The following is a 26,709-nucleotide window of genomic DNA, read 5'->3' on the forward strand; positions in this document are numbered from 1 at the left end:
TCTTTTGGGCTAATTCTTGGCCAGTTCTGAAATTATTCTATGGCACGGAAGGTAAAATAAATATATGATTGGTAAGTGTTGGTTTTTAAAAAATAATTTAACCAGGGAGACAAAGGCAGGTTTCCTGGGTGTTTTTCAAACAGTTTCTTCTGAATTAGAATTTAAAATGTACTTTACTCTGTAGGCTGAGTGCATCTTTAAGTATCTGTATTCAAATTCGTTTTAGGCCGCTGGCATTGCACAGTTTGTAGGAATGGCAAGGAAAAATACTCCCTAGTCTGAGATATTTGTTTTGGAATTGAATTGGAGCTTTCTACGCATAAAGCAAATGCTCCACCACTAAGCTACAGGTCTTCCCTGTAATGATATTTTACAAACATCATGGAATGTTATTCCGCTGTATCTTGTGTTTCCTGATTCTTAGTGCTTTCCTCAAAACAACTTTACGAATCTCAGAACATAATTACTTCCTGGAAGGTTCCTTGTTGTTATTTATTTCAATAAAATGTCTCCACATCAAAACCTGTCCACATCTTCATCTGCTCATGTTATTTCCACTTGGAGCAAGCTTCAGCTAGGCTGTCAATGAATACATTGCTTCAACATGGAGGACATGGCTTATTTAACATCACACAGAATCCATTCATACTGATTCAGGCCACAGCTGTAGCTCTTGATATGGGGCACTCTTTCTTCAAATACAGCTAGAAGCTTGTTTTTCCTTTTAAAGTTTAATGTTGGGTACTCTTGCTTCAGTCACTTCAGACCTGGGTGTGGCAAAGTCAGGCCTTATTTAAGTGGGTATCACTCTTATCCAGCCTTTCTCAATCTTATGACGTTGGAGGAACCCTTGAAATATTTTTTCAGGCCTCGGGGAACCCCTGCACATTCAGGCTCAAATATAGGCCAGAAGTTATAAAATTATTATATTTGTTTCATGGGTAGGCCTGTATACATGCATTGACAGTGTTCTTAAACTGAAAACAAAGAATGAAACTTACCTCTTTAATGTGAAGTTGCCCGAATTTGAAATAATTTTTTAAACAAATCATGGTCTCCCAGAGAACCTCTAGTGACCTCTCGTGGAACCCTGGTTGAAAAACCCTGCTCTTGTCAGTGGAAAGAAGCAAGATTCCTTCAAAAGCTGTGGCTGCTCCATCTTGTCAGAATTTCTAAACTTTGTATATGTGTGTGATACAATCTGCAAAGCAGAACGTTTTAATACAGTGTGCTCCTCCTGGCAAGCATAAATAGTACTAAGCCAGAATGAAGATTGTTTCACCTTTTGCTCAACATATTGTATTTAGCTTTACAAGGTAGTAGCATCTCAGTACAACAAGGAATACTGCCTAGTTAACCTTGGCTGAGCCAGAAAAAAAAAGTTAATCAGAGTCCATTAAGAAATCTAAGGCTGTAGCCTAGATTAAGAAATGAAAAAAAACAAAAAAACTAGAATGATGCAATGGCTACAAAACAACATGGACCTGTACAAGCCCTACCTTTAGTTCCTAAGTTGGACTGTCTGTCTCTAAATGGTCACAGCTGGCTTCTGAAAGCTACACGGGGTTGGCTTAGTTAGCTCTTGGATGAGATACTTCCAGGGAATACAGGGTTGTAGGCTAAATTAGGAAGACCCCCCCAAAAAAGCCAGAAGAGATGGCCAAGTATTTCTGAACCGCTGTGAAGAAAACTTCCTGAAACCACTGAAATCACCAAAAACTGAGCTCAATTTGAAAAAGAGTTTCAATAGTATCTGCAAGAAGCTAGCAATGCAAAAATAATGACACGTGAAGAGTGACGTCAGAAATGCTGCCATGGCTAAATGCATGAGATGACACACTTTGTCATTCACCCCCTTGTTCCTACCAGCACCACAGATGTCCATGGAGATCTTGACTTGCATCCAAATGAGATCAAGCAGAAATTAATATCTATTTTGCATCTAAATTCACCAGTTACAGTGGTGTGTGCGAGGACTACTACATATTTAACTGGTGTCTGTTAGCAAGGATTTCCAAGACATGGTAAATAAACACAGGAGAACGGCAGATAACTACAAAGCTGAAACACCTCTACAATATTACGCCAACAAGGGTTGTGGGAGCTAAAACATTACTAAGGTCCTGAAAGAAATCACAAAACAAACACTGATTGCGATTAGTACATTGATCCCTACTATTAATAGGGATTCTGATAAAGAAGTGATCCGTTTCTGTGAGTTATTAAATTTGTAAAGTTATTAAATTTGTAAAGTTATTTAACTTTATATCCGGGCATCAAAAGTCCAGCGTTTGGACTAAGAGAGATCCATCACTACCGTTACTCTCCCCGCCGCCTCCCGCGGTCTCCGGATTCTTCCTGTCCCGCCGCACTAATCGCTCCACCTTCTCCTAATCCTGGCGGAACCATCGGGCGCCGCTGTCGGCCTCCTTCTTAGTCTGGAGGAAGGCGGGTCAAGTTTCGCTGCCGTAAAGCAAAGTGGCTCCGCAAGGCAGAGACGTAGCGATTGTGGCGGAAGAACGTGAGCCTTTGCAGGATGTCGCGGGCAAAGGTGAGAACCCGGGCTTAGAACTGGAAGATTGCGGTCAGGGCGTTTAATGTCTGCCTTTTCTCGCTAGAGGCGGCGGCTGGCGGGTGTCACGAGGGGATACTTAGCGTGCAGAATCCCGGAACAATTGACCGCCCGCGTTCTCTGCTGGAGCTGCTTGATGCGGATTGGTTACCGCTTAACTATCACCCCGTTTGCTTTGTACTCACGCTTAGCGATTGGACTTTTCTCTCCTACTTCCCTGCTCAGAAAGTTTTGTTTTGTGAATGAGAGCTTTCTAAACTTGGAGAAGAACTAGAACCGAATGAGTGTAAATAGATTCCTGTACCACAGAAGTTGATATAACAGGTTGCAGGAAGTCAAGAGAGCAAGAGCGATTTATTAAGCGCGAGGTGGATTCCCCAGGCAATGAGATAGTTCACGTTGCAGTTTCTGCTGTTAAATGAGATTGTCCCTTGATCGTTGCTGGCAGTCGGGCTGAAGAACAACAACAATAATTTTAAAATATTAAAATTATTTTAAAAATTATTAATTTTAATTAAATATAAATTATTTAATTGAAATTATTAAAGGTGAAAATTCAGGCGAAATGTAACAAGAGCAAATGACGCCTTTGTAGTGAAAAGGATGAAACAACCATTTGATCAGTGGCTGCAGCAAAATTTCACAAACTGACTGCAAGCCGCGTCATGACTGAGTTGGCAAAATTATTTATTGGAAACTTTGCCAGAAGTTTGGATTCGAATTTAGTAAAAACTACTGGGACCATCAGGAAGGTTTTGGAAAATGAGTGGATTAAGATCTTATGGAACTTTAAGATCCAAACAGACAGGCATCTTGTTCATAACATGCCTGATACATCAGTTACTGAAAGGAAGAAAGTCTGGTTCATTGATGTTGCTATACTGGGTGATGCTAGGATTGAGGGAAAACAATTGGAAAAAATTATGAAATAGCGGGACTTCCAGGTTGAAGTTGAACACCTATGGAGAACGAAATCTGTTGTTATACCAATTGTGATTGGAGCCCAAGGAGGAATACCTAAAGGACTCCTTTGCTATCTGGAAATAATTTATTGGACCCAAACACCCTAATTAAGAAACACACACACACACCCTGCTTGGAAATGCCTATATTCTTAGACACTGCCTTAATAATTCTTAGGTCTTTGGTTAGGACTAAATTATTAAGTTTCCACCAGTTTTACACTGTGAATCTAAGTGTAGATTACTCACACATAATAAGACTTGGTAGGTGGACAAAAATACCAAATCCAGCCTAAACATCTGGCTGACTATGCAACCAACCACAGTAATAATAATAGATGTGAGAGAGCCAGTGGTGTAATGCTTAAGGCACCAGGCTAGAAACTGGGAGACCATGAGTTCCAGTGCCACCTTAGGCACAAAGCCAACTGGGTGACCTTGTGCCAGTCACTCCCTCTCAGCCCTAGGAAGGAGGCAAGGGCAAACCACTTCTGAAAACCTTGCTAAGAAAACTGCAGGGACTTGTCCAGGCAGTTGCCAGGAGTCAATACCGACTCGAAGGCGCACACACACACACACACACACACACACACACACACACAGATGTAGGAGGCATGGAGTAGGTGACCAGTTCCTGGGAAAAGTAGGAAAACATTGGAAGGATGGTCCTGGACTGAAAGGAATAGGTTGGAACTGGGTGAGTCATCTAAAGGGGTCCAGAAGAATGGCCCTTGGGACAAGCTAGCCTGATGCACATTTCAAGAGGGCTTGAAAGCTTGCATATGCTTGCATATGCTTTTGTGCCATTTTGATCCTTCTGATAAAGATTTTGCCCACCTAAAAAGATATGGTAAAATGGCCCTTTAGGTGTTAAAGCCACAAAGGCCCAATCCATAGTTTCCATCTAGAATTGGACCACATGGAAGCAAGAACCATTAAGCGCATTCCAGTTACTATCTCAGTGATGATGGAGGCCAAGTGGAGTGGGTATATTTTAAAAGAAGGCTGGGCTGCCCAGAATATTAGCCAGGATGCACTTTGCTCTCTCTTCTGGCAAAAGTCATGTTAGCATGGCAGTTTCACTACCAAAACCTGATTAGGTAGGCCCAAACATGAAATGAATCTTAGGATGTAGAGTAGCAATCAACTCAAGGGGCTTTGTAATATTCCAACATATTGGTGCATCCATTTTGGAGAATCTTTCTGGTTGAAAATTAGTTTTAAGCAGCAACTCCATTACATATTTGTAGGAAGCTGCTTTTAAATCCCGTCACTGATGAGAGTAGTGCCTGTTTTACAGGGAATTTAATTTGTTTCATTTGTGTTCTAACTCCTCTACTGTGAAGGTTACACAGCTTTTGAGCCAAAAGAGCAACTGGGATAAACAGACTAGGATTAGTCATCCCATGAGCCGTATAGAAGAGGAGGTGAGATTTGAATTAGGGTGTTTAATGCTAGTGCTCTATTGCATTATACTGGTTCATTAGTGTATATTTTTGGTCCCCCTAATTATCCATGGTTTAGGGTGGTCAACAAGATTTTAAAAATAATACAGGTATAGTATATTTAAAGCTGAGTTCTGCTTCTGTTTCTAGTAAATAATTCCTTGTGGGCCAAACATTACAAAAAATTGCGTTGGGATAAGGTCATCCTAAGAAAAGAGAGAAATACCTTGCAGGCAGAGATAAAGAGAAGACATATTTTATTTCTTCCTCTGTAATTAAATATTCCGTGTTTACTTTTGCTGTTTCACATTAAACACTTTATTCTGACGGCAGTAAAATTTATTCTGCAAAGATAATTGAATAGATTTTTATCCTCCTTTAAAATATTTTAGTAGTTTATTTTTCTACGCTGTTTTTTCCCATGCAAATAGACATTCAATAAACTATATAGTTTAACAGAACAATTAGGCGAATGTTTTCTCAGAAGTACACCTCATAGGTTCAGTAAGTTTACTTTCAGGAGACTGTGTATAAGACTGTAGCTTTCTTTGCAATAGAATTGTATATATCTAAAATATTGGTGCTCAAGAAAACTCCACCGAGTACCATAAATACAGGTAGTCCTTGTTTAGCAACTGCCTCACAGAGCGGCTGTTCACAGTTACGATGGTGATGGAAAAGTAACTGTACAACCAATCCTCGCATTTACAACCTTCACAGGTCTGTAAAGCAAAGGAAAACTGAAGTAAGATCATAAGCACAGTTGCGGTTTCACTTAGCAACCGCTTCACTTAACAACTGAGTTGCTGGTCCCAGTTGTGGTTGCTAAATGAGGATGTATGTGTTTGTATGTATGTGCTTGCATTATGTCATCTACTTGTCATTAGTCTTATAACTGTGTTTGTGTTCTTTTTTTTCCCAAAGACGGCCGTGGTACTGTGCATGGATGTCGGTTTTTCAGTGAGCAATTCTGCTCCTGGAGAAGAGTCTCCTTTTGAACAAGCCAAGAAAGTGATCACAATGTTTGTGCAGCGACAGGTAAAAGAAGGACACCAGTAATGCTATAAGTTGCTATAAGAAGAAATCACTGCAGGTCTGTTTTAAGTATTGCTTTCTCCTATCTGTCGTATCTGGGTTCTGATGTATCTATGCTATGTGTTCCCACCCCTGGAAGCAGTCAGTGAGTTGACATAGAGAGGTCAGGGAACTCTATCATGGATGCCATGATGTTGAGGAAACTTCAGTATCAATTCTTAGAGGGTGGAAGGCAAATTGGAGAAAAGGCTGTCTTCAGCAGAAGCTCCAGATTTCTTGAAAATATGTCTATTAGGTGGCACAGTACAACTGGATGCATGTTGCAGTCCAGAACTTTAAAGCCGTGGGCCAAACCTAGCTTCAAGCCTCCCCTCTGTTAATGCAGTGAAGTGCTGGGGGGAAATTGGCATTTTCAGCCACTTGAGTGCGGTGCTTGTGCTTCACAAACATTTCTTCTTCCGTATCATTTATATCTCATCCCCCCGAGTCACCTAAAGCAGAAATATACCATTGCTCAGTAAATGAAACCAAAAAAGATACCTTCCTTCACATCCTAAAAATTGTTTTTTTTTGTTCTGTTACTCTTTTGATGCAATAAGGAAAAAGGCAATGTGTTGTGTTGTTTTACAATTCTTAGGCTGATGAGAGCCGAGTTTTTAAACCACTTCTTATGTTAGTGAGAGCAGAGTTTTTAAATACAGTATTACTTGGATTCAAAAATCGTTTCAACATATTGACTCTCCATCCTCCTAATATATTGGCAGTTGAGCATGAAACCTTATAGATACTGTAATATGATGCAGATGAGGTCGGAAAATGAAGCTGTAGCAATTAAAGTTTTTACTGTACAGTCCACACTGCTCCCTTGTATTTGTGTGTCATTTTTCAACCATCTGTAGGTATTTGCTGAGAGTAAAGATGAAGTTTCCTTGGTTTTATTTGGCACCGAGAATACTTCCAACAGTCTTGCTAGTGGGGACCAGTACCAGCATATCACTGTGCACAGACACCTGATGCTGCCGGATTTTGACTTGTTGGAGGACATACAAAACATGACTCCACTTGGCTCTGAACAAGGTGACAGTATCTTTTTTGAATGCTGAAGATTTTTTTCCAGCAGACATTTGTCTGGAGAGTTTTTATTATTTAAACAAACAAATAACCCAGGCTGAAACCCTTAAAATTAAAAAGGCTGCAGGATCACCAGGCTCTTAGCTTAATGGACATTGATATTGTTTTATTGCATTATTAATAGAATTTTAATTTGTAACATTTTCAGTCCAGAATTCCATGCATGTTCTTAGACACCCATAGAGCCTCCTATATTTGTGATGTTTGTCTCATTAATTTTAGTATGCAGACTTGGTATTCTTTCGTGCATGGTCATCTGACTTTTCCTTTGATAGAGAGGGAAGTTACATCTAGGTATTCAATACAGGCATCATAGCTCCTTTGCCCATGAGCAAACTCATATATATACTGTATTCTGATACTGAATTACTAAATATTTGAATTACATTTTCCCCTGTAGAATTTAGAAACAGAGATAATATAGCTACATACAGACAGAAGATTTAAATATTCTTTCTATCTCAGACATCCCATCCATAAGGCCGACATTACTGTCAACTAACACACATTAATAATTTTGCTTACTTGAAAGATACACTCTGTGCTTTCCCCAATGTTATTGCTAGCTGAAGGATGTTAGGAGCTGTAGTCCAGCAAAGTCCAGACTGCGTAACTGGGAAAGGTTGCACTCAATAAATGTTACATAACAAATCCTGGCCAGCGTGTTTTGAAATGTCTCATTTTTTAATTATCTTTTCTTAACAAACTGAAGTTCTTGATGCTCTGATTGTGTGCATGGACTTGCTTCAGAAAGAAACAATGTAAGTATTTGGCTTTATTCAAGAACTGTGAATTGTGGTTTTGAAAACTGCTGTAACAGCATTCTTCCATAGTTAGAATATAAAATGAGGTGAAGTGGAGACTGATACAGCATTTTATATTTGTTAAGGAATTATACATGTTACTGAACAATGCTGATCTATCATCACAAGAGGAAAGATGCTCACAAAGAAAGCAAAACTTCCCAGGCATTTTATCAGGCAACTTAATACATATGTTTACTTTGGAAGTTGCCCCTCAGGTTAAAAATAAGTCTATTTGGTCATTGGGGCAATGAGAGATTCCTTAAAATCAGTGATTTAATCATCGTTCATAGATCTGTGTCCATACCAAGAAAAATCCTGGAAATGGCTTGAATAACAATAAGCTTTTTCATTTTTTAAAACTTAAGCCGAAGACGAGAAGTGCTGCTGTTCCAAAGTGGGCTCTCAGGTTAATGTATTGCCCAAGGGATCAGCACCCATGTGCTAACATTTGGATAGTAGTTCTGGGAGGTGAACTCCAAATATTTTTGGAAGTTGTCAGGATAAGGAGTGCTCATTAACCTCAGTTCAACTCTCCTGATTTACAATGAATAGAAGTTAGAACTTTATTCATGTTACAGGCTGTAAGAGCATGCACTTTGCCTGTTGTTTCACTAGTTATGTAATTATTTGTTGATTTTCTATTGTACTTTTCCAGACAATGACTGACAAGAATCAGAAAATATGGGGTTAATTAAACATATGTTATGTTGACTGTGGATTTTTGCAATGGATATGGGCTGACATCATTAGAAGTCTAAGATTATTTTCTATAAAGAAGCAGTCACACTATTCCATGTGGATAATCATGTTATTGAAACAATATTTGTCTACTTTTTAGAGGGAAAAAATATGACAAACGGCACATTGAGGTTTTCACTGACCTTGGTAGTCCCTTCAGTGAAGATCAACTGGATATTATCATAGCTAACTTGAAGAAAACAGGGATCTCGCTTCAATTTTTGTGAGTGAAGAAAGAAGTGTAACAGATCGTAACCAGAAAAGAATGTATCCCTACTCTTAACTTTAGCATATTAATGTTTGTATTGTATTCTTTTCCAACTCACTGCTGAAAAGAGATTATGCACAGGGAATCAGAATTATGTTGGTGTCTATCTACTACCAGATAACTCTGAAAACTCAACAGCAGGATCAAATTTGGTAGTGGTGGAGAAGGTGGCAAAAGAAAGACTGACTTTGAAACTGGACTGGATTCAGCAAGGGGTTGGGGGGAAAAAATTGCCCCCATTGCATCTCTAGGGGAGAGATTGCCAGGCAGTGGCTCAGAATGCTGTTGATTCTCCCATTCTAGGCCCTCGCTTTCTACCTTGCCAGGTGACCCAGGGTAGAACATACGTAGCCCACCCTGTCTTTCCAGGTGCACCCATACACACTAATTCACACAGATGCAACAGAAGGGGAGAGCAGAAACACATACATGCAGAAAACACATTTCTTTGTTAGACAGAAGGAAATACAAATACTTCTTATGGCCACTACTGGTAAAGGGATTGGAAAGCATTGAAGAAAACATGTTCTGTATGCTTTTCCCATCTTGTGGAATAGATACTGCAGCTTGCCATAACCAGTCCCAAATACAATAAACCAACAAATCTTGAATCCAGGAAAGTTGATTTCAGCAAGTTATTTATAAATGCAAATTAAGTGGATTTCCATATATTGATTACTTTGCATGCCCTTATTCTGTTTTTAGTAGATGTATGAAGGGGGAAAGAGTTATGGAGAGCATAAACTGTTGCTGGGTTTATTCATCATGCTAAGCCAAATGTGATTTGTTTGCTTATGGCTTAGCATACTATATGAGTTGTTGCAGTTTATTCAGAAAGCCATAGTGAAATAAATCATGTGCTTAGCATAATGGGTCAGCCCCACTGTCTATTTCCTGAACGCTTGAAATGCACAGTGGTTTTCAGAACAAACAGCTCAAAACTATCTTTTTCAAATGATTATTATTGAAATGAAGCTTAAGAAACATAGCTGAAATTCAGAAAATTTAACTATTCTCGCCTACTACTACATTTTTGTACTGTCTTCTCTGCTTGTACAGAATACAGGCAGCTCTGGCTATTAATATAGGCCTGGAAGTAGGCAGTTACTGGGAATTGTTTCTGTCCCTAGATTTTTAAGTATCAAGGGGGGAAAAGATAGGTTGTGACGCACACATACACAGGTATGCAAAACAGGTTGTTTTAGTTCAAGTTATGCTGATAAGTATGTTCACTTAATAATAGTATTTAGATTTTACTAATCCTTCAAGAGACAAGGCAGCTGAAAATAATAGGCAGTTGTTTAAATATACAGAATTGTACTGTCTACTCAGAAAAGACTCTGGCACTTAGTTCTAAGTAAGCATGAATAGAGTGGTAGCCGAAAAAAGCAGATGGAAAAAGAAAATGGAACTCATTCAGGACAATGCTTGCTTTCTATATGGCAGTGAGATGCAGTGGGTCAGATGACCGCTTCAGACAAATCAGGGATACACAGGTCGTCTTGGACATGCATTTAATTTAAGAGTTTGGGAAACACAAACTTATATTTTATTCCGTAGCTCTTGTTACTAGAAAATCAGGAACGACTCGATATAAATTGCAGCTCTTTATTTTTGCCTCTTAATAATGATCATCTTTGATACACTGCATTTTGGGAGGGGGGGTTAAATGCTGTACCTCACATCATATTCTTGAGGAAGCTTATGTTATGTGTCTTGGTAATCACTAGTCTGCTCCAGGGATAAATGGCTGGTTATTGGGGAATCTGAGGGAAAAGATTAATTCCACCCTTTTCCATTATCCTTTTTTTAAATTTATATATACACACACACATTACTGAAGAATGTTTTAAAAGAATAAAAACAATACAGATTTTGAAAGAGAAAAGTAAGGAAAGGAAGGTAATAAGTGAAAAAAAGTGCAAAGAAAGAAATAGAGAAGAGGAAAGAAAGGAAAGAAAGGGAAAAATTATAAAGAATTGGCTTCCAGTCTTCTTAAAAACAGTTTTAAGTACATTTATATTTTACCCTCTTGCTCTAAGGCCTTTTCCATTATCCTGAACTGATTGTGATGGGACATTCTCTTTCTTACCAGCTGCTATTATGAGTATTTACTATAATACTGTATATAGACTTGCTACTGGCATTAATATACAAATTACAACAGAATAGAATTTCAGGGTGATACTGTAGTAAATTCTACAGAAGAAAATATGTCTGCTTTTATTTTATGAATTCTTTAAAAGTTGCACCTATTAAGAAATTGTACAGTCATGCTCCCCATGACTAATACTGCAGCAATGCTTATCAATGTGGGTTTGTTTGCTATGACTTGACAATGACATTTTATTTTTAAGGTATATCAGAATAAAAGATGCATACAAATTCTCAGTTTGCAATTGTCCTTCTAGGTTCTTCCTTTTTTTTTTTTAATAGAAAAGTTATTTCACTTGTTCCCAGAGGAGTCAGATTGTACTGTAAGTTGAAATTGCTTTCAATTGCCTCTGTAGTTTGCCATTTCCAATGAATGGTGAAGACGGAGGCGGGGATGCATCCGCTGCCACGCATGCAAGCAGAAACCATACATCTTTTCCAGGGAAGGGACTAAGTGAGCAGCAGAAGGAAGGGCTCCAGATGGTAAAAAAACTTATGTTTTCATTAGACGAAGAAGGTCTGGAGGACATTTACACTTTCAGGTAAAACCAAATTCCTCCTGTTTTTGTGGAAAGAACTCTACTATTTGGGGGTATGTTTTTCTTGCTCAAGGCTTCAGTAGCATAAATGAAAGTTTTCTTCGCCTCATCCTAAGCTATGTTATTTGTGTAGAAAATAATACCTAGAGTTTCCTTCTGCCTTATCTGTATGCTTCACTCTCCATCTCTTGCACCTTGTCATTTGCCTACTTTAACCCAGGCCCAGTTTCCAGACTGATGGATGCTCTGACTGGCAAGCACTCATACAAAAGCCTATTCCTGTTATAAAGTTATTAGAGCAACATTATTGCAGTAGTTGCCCAGTCTTATCTGGGCTTGGATGCGAAATGTATTAGGGCCTAATTAGAATTTGAATGGGGGATCACTGAGAAATATCAGAGCTGTAGAGAAAGTTTGGAAATCAAAGCCAAAAAACATGACAAAATTAGCAAAAAGAGACGAGGGCAAACTACTTCCATGTTCTCACCAAGAAAAGTACACGGAACGGTCTATGAAATCATCAGGAGACAAATTCAGCGCAAAGGAGATTTTACCTTTTGGGATAATTCTCCATTACAGCCTTCAGCTGCTACTCTCCAATGCTAATATTGGCTGAAAATGAAACATTAAAGATCATTATCCAGAGTTCAAGCTTTGGCAATGATGATGGCCAGGTGTTCTGTCTGGAAAGCAGTTAGTATGGTCCCTGATTGGTGGATTCCCCTGCTGCTTCATTCTGCCAACCGCTGCCAGGAAAGTGCATGGTTTCCATTTGCATGAGTAAACATCCAGCTGTCACAGAACCACAGACTTGGAAGGGTCCATAAAGGTCATTAGTCCACCCTGTTGTTCAGTGCAAGAGTTGCTTGGTCATGACAAATGTTTCATTGCAGCAGTGGATGGGGAAGAAACGCTACCATTTCACTGTTTTTGCTATCACTTGAGCTAAAATGAAAACTGGCAAGATCATCAGTTTCACCCCAGTGTTTCGCTGGTCCTTTGGAGAGGGAAACCCTCCCCCCAAATCCTGTCATTGGGTAGAAGGGAAAGCCAGCAGCACTCTTATTAATTTTACCCCAGTTCCTAAGTATCTCACATCCCTAAGGTGTTGCAAGTGAGCATTGCAGCACCAGAGAGAGTGCCATGAAGCACACAGAATGGTGTTACAGTAGGGAATGTGCCACTGCCTGGGATATTCCACTATAGGACAACAGGCAGAGATGGGCACTGCCTTGTTGCATTTGTGTGAGATTGGTAAAAGAAAAAAAAGCTCCACCATTTCATGAGCCCGCTGGTGAAGAAAAGAGGCCATTTCTACTCTGAGGAGGTTTCTTCTGAAGGGGGAGCAGACCCTCAGCAGCCAAGGCAAAGGGGCCCTGGAGGACAACTAGCAGCATTGGTGGAGAGGGGATCTTCCCACCAGATTGCATATTGACCAGATGGAGTACAACAAACTGAAGTGCAGCAGGAGGACTGTTAGGCATGGCGTGTGCTGTGGGGATTGAGAAAACATGGGTTTTGATCTGAAGCAAGAAAAGATGGGTAGAGGCTGCTTTTACAAGCAGGAACTGAGGAAGACCCCTTTGTGTTCAGGAGGCACATGCCACTTGAACGTCTGTGTCGATCAAGAAATGAACTGTAAGAACGTAGTGGAATGTTAAAACCCTTGCGTGACGTCACACGTTTGGTACGTGCATTCATACACATGACCTGACAGATGGACTCTGAATGTGTGAATAATCCCTGGAGAGGCATTGCATGTGCTGCCCTATGAGGATTTTGTCTGTGATTTCAGTCTATAATGAATATGTGGATCATGACCCAGACACTAGTGAGCAGGTTTGAGAAGTGATTGTATGATCCCCTTTGTATGCGATAATCTGAAACGATAATATTTAGACCATAATTTAGGCTGCCAATGGTCTTGGGAATGCAGTGGGTAATAAGTTTCTAACAAATAAACAATTCTGTGAAAATGGCAAACGGAATTGCTCATAGTGGAATTGTTCTTGTTTTTTAATTGGGTCTCATTTCCTCCATGCTTGCTCATTAAGGGAGAGTCTGGAGCGTCTTTCAGTGTTTAAGACGGTTGAACGGAGACCCATGCCATGGCCCTGCCAGCTTACAATTGGTTCTAACTTGTCTATCAGGATTGTGGCCTACAAAGCAGTAAGTGACTAGGACTCATTTCATCCAGCATTAGCATTCCAACATAGATGCCAAGTAAAATGGGACTAATATCCATATCAAGGACTAATTAGTTTCACATTCAGACATTGCCGGAATAACTGATCTGAGCTGAATGCATGTTCAAGTACTAAATGGAATAGCTGAGACAGCTAGAATGTAGACATTTTTCCTATAATCAGATGAAAACTCTCAGTCTGGTTTCTAAATGTCATATTAATTTGTAGAAAGCAGCTTTGGAGTTGAAGAGATTATTAGGAATTAACATTTTCCTTAATTTATTTCGGAAACTTTTCACATTTATAAAATTATGCATTTAGGTATTTAGGCAATGTAACAAAGGCAGTTTCATAGACCTGCTCTGATCTCTTGTAACCAATGAAAGTTAGACTGTCAGATTAGGTCATTTCGTCATGCTGTCACCTGCAATTCCAGGCAGTAAAGTCTGATAATTAGTTGAGGTTTGTTTTTTATTCATAAATTAAAATTAAACACTGTCTTTCTCTTTTTCTCAATGTGGGTCTCAAGTTCACAGAGGAAAAAGTGAAAAAATCCTGGATTGTTGTTGATGCCAAGACTCATAAAAAAGAGGATATACAGAAAGAAACAGTTTATTGTTTGAATGATGATGATGAAACAGAAGTTCAGAAAGAAGATGTTATTCAAGGTATGACTTCAGTGTTTTCCAGGAAAGGCTGTGAGCCTCAGACAGAATGAGAATGTGCTTTATTGTGGGAAGTATAGCTCTGTTCGACATTCTGTCAGATTTCTCTTCTAGGCCTGGCAATAAATCCCAGCTTTCTGAAAAATCTATCCTGTAGTTCTAAGGGCAGACTCTTCACACTGACATGGATAGTTTTTATACAGTACATACAGGTAGTCCTCACTTGCTGACTGCCTTCTTTAACGACCATTCAAAGTTACAACAGTGTAAAAAAAAAAAGCTTTGCAACCAACCCTCGCATTTACAATCGTCGCAGCATCCTGTGGTCATGTGATCGCCCTTCGAGCACTTTGCAACCAGTGTGCATTTACAACCATTGCAACATACTGTGGTCATGTGATTGCCATTTGTGTGCTTCACAACCAGCTTCCAACAAGCAGAGTTGATGGAGAACACAGAAGTAAAATCACAAGTCGCGGTCATGTGATGACTCGCTTAACAACCACAGCAGCTTGTTTAACAACTGAATGAGAAGTGACACCGTAAGCCTGTTGCAGTAACATGATTTTCCACTTAGTTGCTGGTCCCAGTTGTGATTGCTAAATGAATACTACCTATACACAGAAAATCTGCCTATGACAGTTCACAGCAATTAAGGCATGTTTGTGCGTGTTGGCAGATTGCTGGGAAAGCCTTTGGCCCAGGAGAGATCAGAAAAGTCACACACCAGGCATTTCTATAAAAATAATTTATTTACAGAAAGCAAAACAAAAGCAAAACATATTTAAAGGACTTAGCTCTCATTGAGAGCTACCTGGCTTGCTACATGCTGGCAGACAAGAGAAAAAGGAACTGAAACAAGTCCAGGCAGGTTCCTCCCCCCAGGTGCAATAATTAACATTCGAAAAGGGGGCAGTTGAATTCAACCTCTGCACCCGGCCAAAATGATTAGAGACAATAGCACCTTAATCTGTTAGTAGGAAAACCATTAACAGTGCGTGCCCGCACACACATACATAGAATAAGCCATAAGAGGTAGCTGCTGCAGTTAAGGTATGTTCATGTAACAATTCTGTCTGGCCTGAGAATCTTTATTTCCAGACTTAACAGCTTCATCCCATAAACCTCCTCTTCCTTTGCCTGCAGAAGAAATAGACCAGAAGCTTTAACTTTTGAACTCACTGCAACTTTTCCATTATTGGGCAACTCTAGGTTATTCTAACATGTTTTAAGTTTTGTGGTCTAAGATAATGCTTAGATACCAAGTTTTGTTAATCAGCAATGGTGGGAATAGTGGCTGTCAAATTCAGACTTAATGGGAAGCTGCCCTGAGTGTGAAAGCTGGAATTTTCAGTTGGTTTGTGGACAAGAAGGAAGGGGAGGAAGATGGGCACAATAGCTTACGTGGGCTCATTTTAAGTTGGCAGATGATGATATAAGATCTAACAACAAAGAATCATTTATCATTAGATTTCAAAAGGCCTTTGTTGATTAATTTACTTGTAGGGTTGTGTTTTGTTTTTCTGCTTTAAGCATTAACAGGTTGCCCAGAAAACAGCCTTTCAGCAGTTAGCTTGGTTAAATGTAGTGGAAACAGAGGCCGGCTGTCTGTTGGTACCCCCTCACTTTTCTGATCTGCTTCTCTTGTTTGCAAGTTGCCTTGGGTAAAATCTAACATTGTAAAGTGGATTTCACACACACAACAGGAAACTTCCCCCCCCCCTCTTCCTCTCTTGCACTGACAAATCTCTGGGCGCTTGGGAGACTGCCAGAAGAAGCTAAGGTATATGTGGACTGCACATCAGAGAAGAATCATCCCCTGCCATTTGTACTGATGGGGGGAATTATGTCAGTGGAAAAAGCTAATTGGATTTCACTGGCAAAGGCTGGTCCAGGTTTTTTGCTTGTCTTGTTTAAACATGGAAACTGAATGCTGAAAAACTGGACTCCCCCACCCCCCAGTAAAGCAGCATATGTGAGCCCTGTTCTTGCCTCTCCATATGAAATTGTTTGCTCTTGTTCTCTTTGCATCTCTAGTTTCTTCAGAGTGCCCTCTTGAGACATCTGAGACATTCACAAGGGTGTTTTAGATATTTCACAAAAATATCATGGATCTCCAGGGGCTTTAGGTGACAGGTATCAATTTCTGTGAAACCACGGAACACAAATAAAGTTGCAGCCATGCTGTCTTTCAAGAATAAATAGTAAACGAAAATAAAATTTAGAAAAAAACCCACATTTGCTCAGCAGGTTCTTCGTTTTTTCAAGAGGCACTGGTGTATCTTACTGCCTTTTGTTCTGTGAATTCTTCAGAATGCTTCTCTGAATCTTCTGCTGATTTGTTATGCTACTGACTAAATTTGCAAAAAATAAAAAATAAAAAGTTCCTTTAGTGATTGTTTTATTGGCAGAATAAGAATGTGGAAATGGTTCACACACAAATTGTTCTAAGCATGGAAGAGCTGGTTTCATGTGCTCATGCCTGAATCAAAAAAATGTAGTCTGGATATGGAACAAAATGTGGTTGTTTGGGGCAGAAATATTTCAGAGAGGGATAAGAGTGGAGAAAAGAGGCAAGGATGTTGGTAGCTGAGAAGAGGCAGGGAAGAAGGGAAGTCAAGGCCCTGGGAAGATCAGGGGTGGTGGCGGGATGCACAACCTTAGGAATTGCTGACAGGAGAAAGGGGAGAAAACACATCAGTGTTGCCCTACTTAGCCTATAAAATCATTGTGGGATCCCTGCAGGTTTTATCTGACCCAAACACAGATGTTCCAGGTTTTCTTTCTGCCAAACTGTGACCAATGTTTGGCAGAATTTGGAAATGTGATTGTTTTGAGCTCAAAACGAAACTCATTTTCCATTTTGTGTGCACCCTGTGGCATAAACATTTGGATGAAATATAGTAAGTCAAAATGAGCAGATGTACAATTTCTGACAGAATAGGTTAATGTGATATGCATTCCAGGAAAGAGAAAATTAAAAATGTCTTTGGGATACGTGCACATAATTAAATATACAGAAGGCTTATCGTGCTTTTAAAAACTACCAACCACCAAAACCACCATGTAGAAGACTATTTGTACATTCATTCTGAAGCCAGTCTTCTTCCCTGCTCCCTAAATATTTTAAGTTGCAGTAACTTGGGGTGTCAAGCCTGTACCTCGATTACAAGAATTTTGATTGAGGCCTGTGGGTGTGCATAAAATAAATTGTGTTTGGAAGATACTTGCCACTAAGAATATTCTCCTGCCATTTTGTTCCCCTACCTTTGCTCCTTTCATTTAGCAGAAATCCAGTCTAGTCCCATCCCAAAGGGCTTTTCCCAGAAGGCTGACTCATTCTATTGTCTACCCCCACTGCCCATTTTAGGTTTTCATAGAAGAACATCCACTAACCTTGGAAATCATTCTCTAATGTTTTAGGATTCCGGTATGGGAGTGACATAATTCCTTTCTCCAAAGTAGATGAGGAACAGATGAAGTACAAGACTGATGGGAAATGTTTTGCTGTCTTGGGATTCTGCCGATCTTCCCTGGTATGGCCAAAACTCAGGTGTTACCCAGTTGCATAGCTTATGTTTAAACAAGCCAGACAGGTTGCTACAGATGAGTTGCGGATTATCTGACTACTAATTTGTGGCAGGAGTTAGCGCTTTGAAATTGGTTCTTGGTTTGTATTACAATGAATCCTCATCATCTTACTTGGTATGTATGTACCCTTTCCGTGTATATTGTGTGTGATGAAGCTCTCCTCCTCCTCTCCCAGTGGATGCTGTAATGAAAAGCTTAGGACTGCATGGTGAACTCTGAGCAGCCCAGAGGCATTACTGAATCAGTTTGCCAGTGCTCATAGTTAGGATGCCCCATGTGTCTCCTTTCTAGAAATAGTAGTAAAAGTATTTATTCATATTAATAAAGGAAGAAGAATGAAATCAGAAACCATACAGATCTGCTTAATTTTTGTATTGTGTCGCATTTGCAGAGGACAGCCAAAGTTGTTACAAAATTTGGATACACACACACACACACGGACACAAACACACACAAAACAATACAAAACACACACACGGCTGTTCCTTACTTGTCCCATTTTGGCCTGGACTGTGGGAGAGGCCAGACCCCTGACTTCCATAGATATACAGTAGCTGCCCGTGCAAATGCTCGATTGATGTTTCCCACAGTGCTTGTTAGATTTTACATGAGCTCCTTATAAACACAGGTTTAGTGCTCTTTTGAAAGAGTGCTAGCTCTGTTGTTTATACATAGGTTAAGCACTCTCTTGAGTGCAGGCCACAGAAGGTTGGTTTACATGGGGAATGAGACCCAAGTTCCAGCAGTATATATTGCTGGCTCTCTTGCTATTGAGTTAACCAGTTTTCTGCAGTTTTTGCCAACAAGGGATTTCATGTGGCTGTATTTTTTTGTACTGTGTTTTACTGTTTCTATTATTTCTGAGGACTTCCACAAGTGCTACAACTGTTGCCCTGGCCAGTGAACACTCACAGGATATCAGTTCCTGTGACTGTTTGTGCAATGTACCATATCACCCTTGGTTTGGAGTGTGTGAGTGTCATTTTGCCTAATCCATTCTCACTTTGATGGCACTGGGTGTTGTTACTATGCATGGGCCAATCAAAACTGCATGTTCTCCTTAACTGTTTGCCAGCTACTTCTGGGGGCTGCTGCCACAAGGTCAAAACTAGACTCCTTGATTATTTCCTGCTTGTACTTTCATTCCCTTTTAGCACTCATTTAGGTCTGATGTAGTAGAACCATTTTCCCTAAAAGGGATTTGTTTAACCAGAAACCAGGACACTTGATGTTGAAGCATCCACAGGTTTATTGATAGCACTGAAGAAAAAGATAGGCCTGGAATAGATGTGTGATTGGACATAGCAGCCAGTTCTTTCATTGGATATAACTCATCATGTTCCTAGTGAGGTCAGTGAGCCCATTAGGGTGTAGCTCTGGTGTAGTGGGACAGGACTTCAAAGAGAATAGGGGTTTTGGAAAGAACAAAGAGGCAGTTATTCCATGAACGTAGTTTCTTTCTAGAAAGTTACTTTCTTTTGCTTTTCTAAAGCTCTGCTCATCTCCCTGTATCTTTTCCCAATTTATCATCATTCCTTGGCCTTCTAAATGTTTTTATGGCTGAACTGGCCATTTTAGTTTCCCTGGGAAAGTGTTTTTGGAAAGGGGGTAGTTGCTTAATTTGATACCATATGCTAAGCCTGGGCCTAGTTTTCCTTGGGAAGATGTATTTAGGGCTTTTAACTTGATCCTCAAAATTCTCCTTCACTGAGCCTGTTCATTCATGATCCTTCTCTCTTGTTTTACCCTGTGCTCTACTCCATGCCTTCTACCTTTCACCCAGGCTATTTTTGAAAACAGGTTTGGGCTGTTTCAGAAGAGTGATAGACTCATGTTCAGAAATAGCCTGCTGTCCTACATAAATAAGCGAGTTAATCTTCTTTGATCATTTATCTCTTCATATATCTATTTGCTGCTTTTATATACTGCTTTTTTGCCAAAGCATCAATCATTGGACAGTTTTGTCTGGGGGGAAAAAAAGGCTGTATTAAGATTTCAGATGCTATCTGAAACTTGGACATAACATTTCAAGTTGGTGAGACATTGGGAAAGGTGGAGACTATTTCCATAATAATAAAATCATGCTTAATGATTATTTCAACATCTGATGTCAGGGTTGGATAACATTTTTGTGCTGAAGAAATAATTCTGTGATAATCTTCCTCCCCACCCCTTATCCCCAAATATATAAAATACTGAGAAATCGTTTCTGAATAATAACTTGGGTTTTGGAAGTTCGGTATAATGGCATTGGTAATTCCATTGAAAGTAGAAGCTTTATGAGATTTACAGCATGGGTAAGGAAATTTCTTCTAGGGGGAGGCCATACTTTTAAAAACAGCATGACTAAAAGTCATCACCAGAATAAGTAGGGCCAAAACTGGTCCATTTTGGAAGGTTCAGAATGGGAAAAATCAACTTGTTTCATTTTGTTTTGTTTCGTTTCAGAATTGGGTTAAGAGGGGAAGCAGTTATCTTAGCTGAATATCTTGGATTCACTCATTCTGGGGACTCTGGAGGTTGCAAAATAAATTCTGAGGGTTACCCATCTTTGGTTTACAGTTAACATAACTATTTATCATCTATCTATCTATCTATCTATCTATCTATCTATCTATCTATCTATCTATCTATCTATCTATCTATCTATCTATCTATCTATCTGCAACAACTATTGTCAAGCCAACTGCTTAAAGACTATATATAAGAATATAATGCACTGTTCCATTTGCTCTTTCAAATGCTGAATTGAACTTTTTAATACTTGGACTGTTACCTTAACTTGCTCAGAATCATAGCTAACTTTCTGGGAACATTCTAGATCCAGACATATCGATATATGGGGAACCAAGTCCTGAAAGTCTTTGCAGCAAAGGATGATGAGGTGAGATGAACCAACCTTACTGCTGGATAAATTATTTGTTTATCTTTAAATGTCTGGCTTATTGAACAAAAGCTGAGTTAATGTTTTCCCTTTAGTTTTGCAAAATGAAAGAAAGCTCAGTTTCTATAGGAATAATAAGAACAGCATGGAGTTGAAAAACAACCCAAATCCAAACCAAGAGCAAGTAACAAAAAATGAGTAATCTAGAGGAGAGGTAATTTTAGACATCCATACTGATTTTTTTTTTAACCCATTCAGTTGTGTCTGATTGTTGGAGACTGCCTGGACAAGTCCCTGCAGTTTTCTTAGCAGGGTTTTTCAGAAGTGGTTTGCCCTTGCCACCTTCCTAAGGCTGAGAGAAAGTGAGTGGCCCAAGGTCACCCAGCTGACTTTGTGCCTAAAGCTGGACTAGAACTCACAGCCTCCCAGTTTCTAGCCTGGTGCTTTAACCACTACATCAAACTAGCTTTCTCATATTGAATAGTTCTGTCCAAAAGGGTATTTGTTCATATGAGGTTAGTCCCTGGGGAAATGTTAAAAATAGAGTGAATAGATGGTGGCCACACGGGACTGAAATTGTCCTTTATTGAGGGTTTTTTGTGGCTCTTTTTTGTTGCATTAACTTTTCAGCCAAAGCAACTTTGGGAAGATAATTCACACTTTTTTGTGTGTATGCTTAACACTATATAGTGCCCCCCCATTCATTTGAAAAATAGTACAATATGTTCTAAAGATAGTACCTTATTGAAATCTCTCTTGATTTTGTGACCTGACTGTGCCATATAATGCTTTCCTCTGCTTTTGAAGGGGTAAAGGTGAGCTTCAAGTCAGAAGTTAGACTTCAGTTCAAAGTGATAATGTGTCTTTGATTCTTTGTTAATGTTCCAGTTGCTAGGTTTTAATGATGCTAAGATTTAACTATGTGGGTCTTTTGACAGGTGGCTGCAGTTGCTCTTTCGGCCCTGATTCATGCTTTAAATGAGTTGGACATGGTGGCCATAGTACGGTATGTTTATAATTGGAAATCGCAGCCACAGGTTGGAGCAGCCTTTCCACTGATTAAGAATGAATATGAGGTAATGTTGATGACTGAAGGGTGTAGGAATGTAATTCATAGCAATAATGTTTATGGAGATACAGGTCATAAAATCCATTCAATCGCCTGTCTTTAGAGCAGAGAATAGCAGCACAAAATAGCATGAATCGCAGAAAGAATGGAGAACGTCTGTTTAATGTTTTCGAAAGATTTTAGATCTCACTTTGGCCCACTAGTTAAGGGTTTACATTTTGAATCTGGATCAGTTTTCAGAGCAGTTTTTAAAAATTGTTATGCAGTTACAGTGTCACTGAAATAAATTCTGCATCACTCTGAGGCTTGTATTACACATAACATTCATCACTAAAGAATAATGCAGTTCATTTTTGTTAGGGGTTTTTTTTTCTTAGTACAATATGTGAAGCCACCCCTTATGGCGTGACATTATGTATGAATCAGGACATTATGACTCATTCAGCAAGCCATTGTGACTCATTCAACAAGCCATTTTTATATCCCGTTATCCTGTACTGTACAGTGGGTAAGTCCAGCAAAAATATTTGTATGGCTATGGCATCTTTGCAGCAGTTACATTTAACAATGGGGAATGCACTATAAGAGTTGGATTGGATAGACTAGAAGTGCATAACATTTATTTATTTGTTTATTTATGGTTCAAGACCACTCATAAAAGTAATCACAGCAAATACAGTGAATAAAAAAATAAAACACCCCAAACAGTTAATAACGAGAAGGAGGCATCAGGTGGTTTCGAAAAGCCATGGCTATCAGCAAGAATTTTGCAATCTTCTTAACATTTCTGAGAAGTTATTAATAATTCTTAATAAGCCCTCTTCTCCAAAAAGATAATATATATTGATATGTTTTTACTCCCTTCCCTTTAACAAAAACTTATTCCAGAAATTCACCCCATATAACATCAAAATCGTTCCTTTTCACCAAACCCTTTTTATGTTTTAGTTCACATGTCAATTTATCATTAATAGCAATATTCCATACTTCTTTAAACCAATCTTCAAACTCATACTCATAATCCACTTTCCATTTTTTAACTGTTATTAATCTTAAGGCAAAATTATTAATAATAAAAATGTGTGATAATAAAAAGTAAAGAGATAAGGAGGGTTATAGGTCCCGTGGGTGATGGGTGCACATAGAGGTTAAGTTATAAAGTTAAATGTGTTATGTTTTGGTTGTTTGATTGAATTATTTTATGTTTTTGTGTGTGTGTTGTTATTGGTTGTGTGTTTTTTAATTTGCATTTTAAATAATAAAATTTAAAAAAAGATAAAATTAAAATTTCTGAGAAGTGATCACATAGAAGGGGAGCAATAATCTCATAATCACAGGAGCAATTAAAATTACTGACAATTGGGGCTACGAGTCTCGATTGCCGTTGGGTATATACAGTAACGGGCATTATAATAGCACGTGTAATGAAGATTCAGCTCTGTGTCTGTGTGGAAGGTTAGTCTGTCTGCCAATTGTCATCCTAATGAGTACTGCCCTAATTCATGCTAAACTAAAAAAAAAGTCTCTAGGGTCAATCCAAGGGGCAGGGGCAATTATGCTCTAGAAAAGGTAAGAAACACTGCTTCTGTCAGTATAAATATCTAAGCCTTGCTTCAGCTAGAGTAAAATTATTTAAGGTGGCCTCTAATGTCAAGTTCTTTTGATGCATAATATCAGTTATGAAAGTAAATGGTTTAAGACTGTGTGAAGTATTGAATACAGGAACAAAAGTCTCTACATGTTGAGGGTAGCTGATACTGGTTATAGTCTTCAAAGAAATACAGCATATACCAGGATGATGATGATGATGATGATGATGATGATGATATTTTGATCCTGCCTTTTTTATATATAACTCAATGCAGCAAACATACCTAATACTCCTGCCTCCTGTTTTCCTCACAACCACCACCCTGTGAAGTAGGGTTGGGCTGAGAGGATAGCAGGCCAAAGTCACCCAGTCTACTTTCCTATACTATGTTGAATGTTTAATTAAATAATAATTTAATTTCAATTTTTTTTTCAAAAAATCTACAATGTGCTTTTCATTCCAACTGCATTTTCTTGCCATTTTCTTCCGGTTTGTTCTAGTGTTTGGCATATGTACAGCTACCTTACATGGAAGATTTGAGGCACTACATGTTTTCCTCCTTAAAAAATAATAAAAAGTACACCCCAACAGGTGAGCTTGTGCTTTGAATCACATGCTTAACAGCACAATTTTATTCCTGCCTACTCAGAAGTCATTTCCATCCAAATAAACCCTGCCTACCCCAAAGTACACAGGATTGCTGCCTAATACTGTCTGTAATGTGTGGATCCTTTATACTGTCAGAAATCATGGCCTCTCAATATACAGTACATTCAGATGTTTAGATTATTTCCAAGAAGTTTTTGTTTGGTTTTAAGCTTTCCATCCTCCCCAGTCTTTTCACTCAATTAGATGACTATTGCATATACTTTGGCTGGGGTGAAAGGAAGCATTGGCACAGATCTTAAAAGTGCCTAAGGATAATCAAAGTAGTTCACCATTATTTGACTCCATGAAAATGGAACCAGCAAATCTAGCAAGGGGAGGGCACAGAATGTACTGAGCAACAGTCTGCCCCTGGTTTTTTTCATCTGATTGAAAGACTCCTTTGTTGTATTTGTACAACAAATGATGGGCTTGTGACACAGTGCGTAGCCTGAGGTGCTTTTCCCTGTGAATGGCATGTCTGCCTTCCCTCTTCCTAGATGGAATAGAATTTGTTACATTTCTTCTCACATTAAGGTTGGTTTTGTGGTGTGTGTGTGTGTGTTCTTATTAGGAGCACTATGCATTGACTCATGTAGTCCAGCATTTTCTTTGTAGCTGGGTCCTTTCTATCATTTCAGAGGTTTAAACCATTTAAAAATGTTGCTGATGTGCTCTGTGTGGTAATGCACTTAGAATTCAGGAATGTTCTGTTACGATCAGCAGTTTGAGAGTGTTCGTGAGCTCTAAACTGTTTTTTCAAAAAGGGTGAAAAAAAAGATTGCTCTTTGTCCTAAATGTAGTTTTTGTAAAAGTGTTAAAATATATATTTAGGAATAAAAGCTGTCAGCTGAAAGGCAAGCAGGCGTCTTTACCTAATGAGAGAAATGTGAAAGCTGTGATCGGAAGAATGAAGATAAGTTTCTGAAGATGCTTGATATTAAAAGAATTGTTCTAGTTGTACTTAAAAACAACACATGCCAGAAAAATAGGATGAAACTAAGCAGGAAATGTGGCATCTTTCAATATTTGTGCAGAGAATCCGAAGAGAATTTAGCTTCATAAGCTAAACAGGGATGGTGTCAGGAATATCTAGAAATTGCCTATCGATTATGGTCTTTGTATATACAGTAGCTTCTGCACTTCTCTTTTGTACATTCGATACTACCTATTTATTACCTGTAATAGGGTTGATTGTACAAGAACTGGGGAGAGAGAAGTTCAGTCTCCACTCAGTTGTAGAAATTGGATGAATTATGAACCAGTCACTCATTCTCAGCCCACCAAACTCAGGACTTTTGCTGTGGGGATAAAAATTGAGATCCCAATGCTATGTATACAAATGGCAGATTACTAGTTTGAACCTGTTAGGACTTGGGGGAGGAGGAGGCAGCTGTTGAATGCTATTTGTACTTTGGGAGAGCTTTCTCTCCCCCCAAAAGAAGGAAAATATCTGATCTTTCATGACAGCTTTCCTAACCAGGGTCCCCCTCTAGGTTTGTGGGGTTCATCTCCCAGAATTCTCCATCCAGATTGGCCATTGCTGAAAATTCTTGAACTCCACGCATCTGGAGGGTGATCAGGTTGGAGAACACTGTCTTAGAAGATGAGTCAAAGTACCACTCTTTAGGCAGGCCTCTAAATGATAATGATTTTGCTGTATGCTCTCTGCATTTTTATCTCTGCTTCGTTTTTATCTTGTATCTTTATCATTCCTACTTTTGTTGTGTCTGTGCTTGAATGTTAAATTTGAACAGAGATACAGCATGTAAATTGAGTAAATATATAAAATGGCAGGAAAAACTGTTGCATTATATTAAATATTTCCCTATATATATTTGATAATCCAGACGATCAGCTGTGTGCAGTTGACTCCTTGATTGATTCTATGTCTTTGGTTTGTGAAGATGAGAGTGAAGGGACCATTAAGGATATATTTAAAACCAGCAAATTCCCAAACCCTCTGTTTCAAAGGTTATACCAGGTAAGATGACAATCTAGTCCCTGTTTCCTAAAACCTTCCCTCATTCTTCTCAACCAGATGTGTTATCTGGTGATCTGATTCAGCTTTTGTGAATTGATTGTTAATTTTCCTCCCGTTGTAACTTGGCAATGCTCTACTAAGACTAGCAGCTGCCCAGAAGCTGCACTACAGCTGTGTGAGTTACCCACCGTATTTTCTAATTCACATGCCCTGGGCCAACTTCTCTCAAGTGAAACAATGCAGAGAAACAATTTCCTAGGTTCCCCTTTCTGGATTTGTGAGCTGCTCACTATGCTGAAGAAGCAGGTTCAATCAACCAAAAGAAAACATTTGCCCAACAGAACAAAAGAGTGACTTGAACTCAGTGGCTGGAAAGGTTGTTAGATAACTCTTTTAATAAGGGTAGGGAAAGAATGTATGTGGGTACAAAATTGAGGTTGGGGA

The 26,709-nt window shown here is 39.1% G+C and overlaps 1 protein-coding gene across 3 annotated transcripts in view; it reads left to right on the forward strand.

Moving 5' to 3' along the window:
- Nucleotides 1–2,455: 2,455 nt before the first annotated feature.
- The window catches only part of XRCC5 (X-ray repair cross complementing 5), a 64,321-nt gene continuing 40,067 nt past the window's right edge, over nucleotides 2,456–26,709 (forward strand). The window contains exons 1-13 of one of the 3 annotated variants that reach the window (XM_063288835.1): nucleotides 2,456–2,551; nucleotides 5,904–6,017; nucleotides 6,914–7,097; nucleotides 7,858–7,906; nucleotides 8,790–8,912; nucleotides 11,468–11,653; nucleotides 13,705–13,819; nucleotides 14,366–14,504; nucleotides 17,925–18,037; nucleotides 20,914–20,976; nucleotides 21,915–22,052; nucleotides 24,137–24,227; nucleotides 26,132–26,265. In XM_063288835.1, the coding sequence (XP_063144905.1) occupies nucleotides 2,537–2,551; nucleotides 5,904–6,017; nucleotides 6,914–7,097; nucleotides 7,858–7,906; nucleotides 8,790–8,912; nucleotides 11,468–11,653; nucleotides 13,705–13,819; nucleotides 14,366–14,504; nucleotides 17,925–18,037; nucleotides 20,914–20,976; nucleotides 21,915–22,052; nucleotides 24,137–24,227; nucleotides 26,132–26,265 (1,464 nt within the window). In that variant the 5' untranslated portion in view covers nucleotides 2,456–2,536. The remainder of the gene's footprint in view (nucleotides 2,552–5,903; nucleotides 6,018–6,913; nucleotides 7,098–7,857; nucleotides 7,907–8,789; nucleotides 8,913–11,467; nucleotides 11,654–13,704; nucleotides 13,820–14,365; nucleotides 14,505–17,924; nucleotides 18,038–20,913; nucleotides 20,977–21,914; nucleotides 22,053–24,136; nucleotides 24,228–26,131; nucleotides 26,266–26,709) is intronic. The other 2 variants (XM_063288833.1, XM_063288834.1) reach the window with 2 other exon arrangements.

Source organism: Candoia aspera, chromosome 1 (genome assembly GCF_035149785.1).
Source record: "Candoia aspera isolate rCanAsp1 chromosome 1, rCanAsp1.hap2, whole genome shotgun sequence".
In the NCBI taxonomy this organism is placed as follows: domain Eukaryota; kingdom Metazoa; phylum Chordata; class Lepidosauria; order Squamata; family Boidae; genus Candoia; species Candoia aspera.